Source organism: Abrus precatorius, unplaced genomic scaffold, assembly GCF_003935025.1.
Source record: "Abrus precatorius isolate BTA unplaced genomic scaffold, Abrus_2018 Scaffold7, whole genome shotgun sequence".
In the NCBI taxonomy this organism is placed as follows: domain Eukaryota; kingdom Viridiplantae; phylum Streptophyta; class Magnoliopsida; order Fabales; family Fabaceae; genus Abrus; species Abrus precatorius.
Window position 1 is genome coordinate 30,017,234 of NW_020874417.1, and position 7,854 is coordinate 30,025,087.

Below are 7,854 nucleotides of genomic sequence, written 5' to 3' on the forward strand. Positions count from 1 at the left end.
AAGAATTTACCACCGGCTACACCAAATGTACATTTTTCAGGATTGAACCGCATCCTATGCCGCCGAGCCTGACCGAATACTTCTTTTAAGTGCATAAGGTGGTGCTCTAATTTGATAGATTTGATTACCATGTCATCAACATATACTTCCATACATTTTCCTATTTGCCCTTCAAAAATTTTATTCATTAGCCTCTGGTAGGTTGCCCCAGCATTCTTCAAACCGAAAGGCATTACTCGGTAATAAAAGTTAGCGGAATCAGTGATGAATGCAGTTTTTTCCTCATCCAGCGGACACATTCGGATTTGATTATACCTAGAGTAGGCATCTAAGAAACTGAACATTCTGTGTCCTGCTGCGCCGTCTACTAGGGCATCAACGCTAGGGAGTGGGTAAGCATCTTTTGGGCATGTTTTGTTTAAATCTGTGTAGTTGGTACACATTCGCCATTTGCCATTTGCTTTTTTGACCTTGACTATATTGGCCAACCAGGTAGAGTACCTAACCTCTCGGATAAAACTGGCTTGTATCAATTTAGTAGTCTCTTCTTTTACTGCTTTTACTCTGTCGCCTCCCACTTTCCTTTTCTTTTGGGCTATTGGTCTCGCTGCTTTATAAATGGAGAGGTGATGACAAAGAAATGCTGGATCGATGCTAGGCATGTCTGAAGCCGATCAGGCAAAAAGATCAGCATTTTGTATCAATGTCTTCTGGAGCTCGTGTTTTTCTTGGCCAGATAGGCCGACTCCCAAGTAAGTAACCTGTTCAGGCTTCGGTCCCAGCTAAAAAGGTTGCTTATTTTCATTGGGCTCAACCCGACACCCTTCATCAGTCCTAGAATCAAGTTCAATATCTACGTCCTCCTCCGACTTAGGGGTCACAATGTTGACATCTCATTTATATTCTTGGAGTGGTCTGATGCGTAAGCTTGCAAAATAGCATTCCCTCGTTGTCTTTTGATCAGCATGAACTATGACTATTCGTCCCCTTTCTGATGGAAATTTCATAGCCAAATGTGGAGTAGATACTATAGTTTTAAGTTTGTTAAGGGACGGTCTGCCGAGTAACATGTTGTACAAGGTGTTCGCATGAACTACCAAGTACGTGACCTTGATGCGTTTTCCTTCGTGCTCTGATCCAAATGAGGTGTAAAGATCAATACACCCCCGAGTCTCCACCCGTTTCCCTGAAAAACCAACTAAGGGTTCACAATATTCTTTGAGTTCCTCTTCGGGTATTCCTAATTGCTTGAAAGTATTTCAGTAAAGGATGTCGGCTGAACTCCCCTGATCTCTGAGTGTTTTCCGGACAGTGCAGTTGAGAATGGCTACACTTATAACCATAGGGTCGTCTTGTATAGGATCCACTCCTTGAAAGTCTTCATCAGTAAATGTAATAGGGGGAATCCAAATCCTGCTACCAAGTGTGATATTGTTGACTGATCTGACTTGCCTCAAATGTCTTTTTCTGGCCGAATGGGTAGTTTCGCCACCGGCAAACCCTTCAGCTATGGTATTAATGACCCTTTTAGGGTACTTCTCACGCTCATGGTACCGTCCAGTTGGAGGTTCCCTGGACTTACTCCTCTGTCGTTCAAGTCTCTTGTCATCGTATCTCCTTGATAGCTTAGGGTAACGGTCTCTTCCTTTATTGGATTGACCGACGAGATTTGTCTGCACAAAATCTTTTAAATGTCCTTCCTTTATTAATTCCTCAATTTTATCTTTCAGCGCGGTGCACTCTTCAATGGTATGACCCCTGTTCTGATGGTATCGGCAAGCTTTGCTTTTATCTGCCCGAGGAGGGGTGTTGGTGCGTCTAGACATTCTCAGTATTTCTGTAGCCAATGCTTGATCTAGTACTCTAGACCGATTAGTGTTGAGCGTAGTGTAGGAAGGATATTTGGGTCCCCTGGGCAGCCTTTCAGGTTCATTTCTTCTCTTCTTATTTTCTTGCCTAGACTTGAAAATTTCTCTCCTATCTGTATTTTTTGAATTGGACCCCTGGTCCATCCGCACCTGGTTTCGGTATTCAGATAACTCTTCCATTTGCATATACTTTGCAGCCTGACTTCTTAACTCGTCTAGGTCGACAGGTGATTTTTTACAGATGCTATTAACAAAAGGTCCTGGCTTTAGGGCCGTTATGAGGTGGTGCATAGCCACTGCTGGTTCCAAATTATGGATTGCAAGGGTCACTTTGCCAAAGCGTTCCATAAACGCTTTAAGTGACTCTCCCTTTTCTTGGCGAATTAACCAGCGCCAAGGATGTTAAGGGATGCGGTCGGCTTGTGGCGAACTATAAATTGAACCGTCTTGCGAGAGTTGCAAATGAGTCAATGGATGAAGGGGGAGTCGGGTGAACTAACTGAGTGCAGGCCCTCGGAGTGAGGTGGGAAAAATCTTACACCATAAAGAATCATTCTCGGTGTACATACCAACTTGGGTTGTAAAGACATCCAAATGTTCCCCCGAATCAGATGCGCCATCATATTTATCTATTGTTAATCCTCTCCAATTATCGGGCAGCTTAGCCTCAAGGATATGGTGAGCGAAGGGGCTTCGACTCACGAGATCGTCTCGGTCATTTTTGGCCTCAGATTGATAAACCTGCTTTGATTTCTCTTGCAACGCCGAGGATTCCCCCTGATCCTGGATGATGGGTGTAGTTTGGGAAGGGATGTGTGTTCTTATCTCTTCTCTCAAGTTAGCATTTTCCCTTCGCAGAGCCGAGAACTCCAGTGCATCCTTCTCTCTCTCCTTCTTCATCTCCGTCATTTCTGCTTTAAGCTGCCTCAGTACAGCTAAAATGCTCTTGTCGGTTCCCCTTGCATCACTACTTCAGGTGTTGGTTCGTCTGGTGTGACACCCTCTAACTGTTGACGAGAGGTTCCTCCTTGTTGAACATGTCCTTCCTGCTAGCTTCTCGTTAGTACCATGATTAATCTGAAAAACGAGACTAATTGTGCCCCACGGTGGGCACCAAAATGTTCCTGTTAAGAAAATACTAATCTTCAGGTCTTTACTCCGAAACGATGACGTATCTCTAGTAGTCGCTGACATGGGGAGAATACCTACAAAAGACACTCCGATGCTGAAGTCAGATTTGGTTCTGAGTAATAAATAATATTTAATAATAAAAAGTCAACACTTTACCTGTACTTTTACCTTCCTTATATAAGCACTATAATGGGCCTTCTAAACCAGTCTTGATCTTTGACCTTTTTAATAAAATAAAATAAATAATATCTTGATTATTATCTTAATTAAATTAATTACCTTTTAATCTATCCAGCCACTTATATCAAATAGATATTCAGTTTCCTTTTCCTACAAATAGCACCGAGTTATTCTCTATCCACTAAAATCCAAAAAGTAGAGACACTTTTTCTTAACGGACAAATGTAAATATAGGTAGCCGATAAGATAAAAAAGAGCAGATAATTTCTTCAAATTCATTTCAAACCACTGCGTTTCCTGGTCGCCCCCGAAAAAATGGTAACAGCAGCGGCTACAATGGTAGCACTCTCAGTTAAATCACACTCTAAAATACACACTCTCTCATCATTTCGTACTCTCCCCCGCCTCACGTGCTCCTTCTCTTCTTCCTTAAATTTCAATATCTCCTTCGCTCCCTCAAAGCCGAAGCCCAAGCCCGAAACCCAAGGCCCAACCGAGCCCGACGACACACCGCTCCTCATCCCTTGGATCGTTCGGGGTGAGGACGGGAATCTCAAGCTGCAATCGGAGCCTCCTCCGAGCCTCATCAATGCCTTGGCCAGCGCCCAAACCGGCACCAAGAAGGACAAGAAGCAAACCAAAACCAGCACCAACAAAGCTCAAAACCACGAAAAGGTTCGCGCGGTGGCGCCGCCGCAGCATTCCAAGGCGGCGCGGAGGTTCTACAACCAAACAATCAAGGACTCCGCCGGCACGCGCCTCAGCAAGGTTCTCGCCGCCTCCGGAGGTAACGAGTTTGTTTCAGCTGTTACAGAATTAGTTATTTCCGTTAGGAGCTAGGTTATGCAGTTACGAGTTCGGTATCTGTTAACTGTTTTCAGTTGCGTCGAGGAGAAGCTGCGAAGAGCTTATTTTCGAAGGGAGGGTTACGGTTAATGGTTCCGTATGTAATACACCTCAGGTTTGTTTCAATTCTCTGAATTACATCATAATTTCATGCTTTTGATAGAATATTTGTTTATTTAATTTTTTGTGTGTGAGTTGCAGACTAGAGTTGATCCTGCAAAGGATGTAATCTATGTGAATGGGAACCGGCTTCCGAAGAGGCAGCCTCGAAAGGTTTATCTCGCATTGAACAAGCCGAAAGGGTATGTAAAGTATTGCGCGTGTATCCTTATGTAATTGAATTTATAAGTGATGTGAATACTTTTGCATTTCCACAGGTATATATGTTCGTCTGGGGAGAATGAGTCTAAATCTGTGATAAATCTATTTGATGATTACTTGAGGAGTTGGGTATGTGACACTTCGATTGATAGTAGAGGTTTTATTTATTCTGCATTTTCACTTTAGTAAGTATATGAAGGCATTGGATTACTGTTTCTGAGATGATGATATATTGTTTTTCCTCTCTTATAAGATCAAATGAAGTCTTCTCTGTCGCCTAAAAACGATTTTATCTTTATTCCAGGGTAAAAAGCATCCGGGAGTACCCGCACCTCGGCTATTCACTGTAGGACGCCTTGATGTTGCTACTACAGGGTTAATTATTGTGACTAACGACGGTATGTGATGACCTGAGAAAGCATTTTTATGAACATTGAGTTCATAGTGGCTCTGTTTATAAATCATGTCTAAATATAAACAGTTTTGTGATATCTAACACTTCCTGCATCAATGCTTGCTCACAGGAGATTTTGCTCAAAAACTTTCACACCCTTCATCTAATTTATCAAAAGAGTGAGTCAATGAATTTGTTTTGTGTATGTATGGTTTATAATATTTGCTTTTTTTTAGGCTTGATATTATTATTTCTGGCCTGAAGAATGTCCTCCTTTCCTATGAATTTCTTACATTATCTGAAACATCACATTGATTATGTCAGATACATTGCAACAGTTGATGGCTTGGTTCATAAGAGGCACTTAGTAACCATAAGTGAGGGAACAAGCATTGAAGGTGTCCATTGTGTACCGGACATTGTGGAGTTACTTCCTCGTCAGCCAGATGTGCAAAGAGCTCGTCTTCGTATTGTGGTAAAATTATCTGGTCTGGTCTGCTAGATCAGTTATGCAATGCTGCTTGTATATTTGTGATTATCAAATTCTCTGATGATGGCATGGTATGTCGCTTAAATTACAATCTGTTGGCACATAAGGTTGATGAAGTTTCCTTTTTAATGCAAATTATAGCATCATAGGCTATGGTAACCATAGATTTGGCATTATTGTCTGTGTTTCTAATAGAACTGGATCAGAAATAGGATGAACTATTAGATGTATTGCAGAAATTTCCCTGCTCAGTATCAATGTGATACAGAACCAGAGGCCAAGAATGATACAATGGAAATCTCTCTCTCTCTCTCTTCACCCAAGTATCTGAGAGATGTGGTTCTTGGCCTTCCATATTCCTATGAGTCTGAAAATGTCCCCTTATTTCCCTCCTGCTCTTTATATACACTATCCAATGTTCTAACTAAATAACTAACTGTTAATACTATTGTCAACCTATTGAGTCTGTTCTAAACAACTGCTGACACTTGGGCCACGCGTCTAACAGTTTCACAAAATGTTACTTTGGGTCAATTCTAGCAAAGGCTGGCACACAATTAGATTCTCTATGTATGTAATAAAAGATTCAATTTTTCTTAGTCATAATTTGAAATGTTATAATTCTTTGGTAATATTGAATACTTTTTTCACACGTCTTATTGAAACTTTTAGACTAACTCTCAGATGAATGGCTTTTCTAAATTAATGACAATTATTTTTCCCTTTTGTGTTTCTCATTGTTTAATGTTATTCTGGATGTTCAACACTAGAGATGTTTAGAAAATTTGTGACCATTAATGTGAAATTGTACATGTCACATGGGAATATTGGTTTAGATTTAAGCAATGATACAGGATATATTTACACTCTCATAGTATCAAGATGGCTTCATTTTAGTCTGTTCTCCATCTACTTGTTAGAGCATGTGACTTGTCTGATGATGAAGGAAATTGGACATAGCTGACATTTGCTTCATTTAATTTGGATTCTCATAGGTTCATGAAGGGAGGAAACATGAAGTTCGAGAACTAGTGAAAAAAGCTGGACTTGAGGTTAGCTTTAATTATACATATGCTTTAATATAAAAATAATAATAAAAGGATTATCCATATGCTATGTTGTATGCTTTTGGAGGAAGTTTATATAATCTTTTGGGGGTATATGGTTGTGTTATTAACTTCCGTATGGGAATTATAGTTTTAGGAGCTTCCTTGTATGATATCTATAGATTAATAACATGCTAAATGCTTTTATTTTTCTCCTTCAGGTTTTTAGCATAATGCATTTGTTTCTTGTTTCTGTTTCATATTTCAGATTCATTCATTGAAGCGAGTACGCATTGGTGGGTTTAGACTTCCACCAGACCTTGGGTAATTGTCATGCATCTAATTTTACTAATTTCTTAGTAGTCTTTCTTCAGTAGTAATAGTAGTATTCAAATACAATTCCTATAATATTTCAATTGAATTCCCTAGTAGTTAATAGATTTTAATATTATTCATCTGTTGTATTTTCAGAATTGGGAAGCACATTGAGTTAAATCCAACGAATCTGAATGCATTGGGGTGGAAGAGTTGACAAAGTTGCTTCTTAATAATCGGGGTTAGAAATGTTACTCATGCTTTATTAGATTGGAGCAGCTCGCTGAAGCTATCATCAAAGAGTTGGTCAGTACTAGTTTTGATTTGAGCTGTTGAATTCTGGCACCTGTTGCATTTCTTGGGGCAGTATTTGGAATGGTGGCAGCGTGCACACGGCTTTCTGGAGAGTTTGACATGAAGCCTCACGCAATCAATGATATCTATGTAGTCTAGAAGAATTGGGAAAAAATTTTAACCTGCGGCTTAGAAGAATTGGAACGGTGACGACGTGGCTGTGTATAAATATACAAGCTTAGCTTAGAGCTGCCTGTTCAAATAAGAGGGTATGTTTTGATAATTATACTCTAAATTGAAAAATGTGTTTAAATCGAAACCTATAATGCATGAGGCTAAGGAAAAATTGTGATGTAATCTTATTTACTAAGTCAAATGCTAGTAGTTCCCTTCAATAAATTTTCAGCAATAAATTCTTTTAAACAAAATGAATTCAGATTTTAATTTTCATTGCAAAAATTCGGATTTTAATTTTTCATCCTAAAAATTCAGATTTTTTTTTTCTAATTCATTAAGAAATTTTCACCTCTATTTTAGTTAAATCAGACATAGTGATTAAGTAGTATATGAAACTGTTAAGTTATTTAAGCCAAAAATGTTTGGGATAGGACTCTACCACTCGTTTTTGCAATTTGTATTACCCTGCAATTTATTTTAGAGATGTGTTTAATACATTTTAAAAATTAAATTCTAGAAATCGTTCGTAAATCACTGTCAAAGTTTAATATACAAATATATACATTTTTCTAAAAATTAAATTCTAAAGGTGATTAATAAATTACTTTTGAAATTTAATTCTGAAATGAATTAAACACATTTTCAAAGGTTAAATAATATTTTTTTCTAACACATTTCTCTTTTTTTTTTCTCCACCATTTCTTGTAATCCAAAGGGTAAATTGTCGATATTAGTGTTTAATATTTTCTATTCCCTACTTTCCGTTTCACAAGCCCTCACCCCAACCCTAAA

At 38.9% G+C, this 7,854-nt stretch overlaps 2 protein-coding genes across 3 annotated transcripts; one reads left to right on the forward strand and one right to left on the reverse strand.

Annotated features, from left to right (window-relative positions):
* Window positions 1-1,259: 1,259 nt before the first annotated feature.
* On the reverse strand, window positions 1,260-2,216 carry LOC113871762. Its single transcript, XM_027508865.1, has one exon. It carries the CDS (start codon window positions 2,214-2,216, stop codon window positions 1,260-1,262), a length of 957 nt encoding a protein of 318 aa, XP_027364666.1.
* Window positions 2,217-3,448: 1,232 nt separating this feature from the next.
* Window positions 3,449-7,222, forward strand: LOC113873486 (putative ribosomal large subunit pseudouridine synthase SVR1, chloroplastic). Of its 2 annotated transcripts, XM_027511625.1 has the most exons (12): window positions 3,449-3,966; window positions 4,061-4,140; window positions 4,227-4,327; window positions 4,403-4,475; window positions 4,651-4,744; window positions 4,871-4,919; window positions 5,065-5,215; window positions 6,226-6,282; window positions 6,545-6,600; window positions 6,748-6,832; window positions 6,959-7,003; window positions 7,042-7,222. In XM_027511625.1, exons 1-10 carry the CDS (start codon window positions 3,495-3,497, stop codon window positions 6,806-6,808), a joined length of 1,194 nt encoding a protein of 397 aa, XP_027367426.1. In that variant the 5' UTR covers window positions 3,449-3,494; the 3' UTR covers window positions 6,809-6,832; window positions 6,959-7,003; window positions 7,042-7,222. The 2 variants fall into 2 exon arrangements, with proteins under 2 accessions (XP_027367426.1, XP_027367427.1); XM_027511626.1 differs by lacking the exons at window positions 6,748-6,832; window positions 6,959-7,003; window positions 7,042-7,222 and having other exon boundaries at window positions 6,545-6,604.
* The last annotated feature ends 632 nt before the right edge of the window (window positions 7,223-7,854 follow it).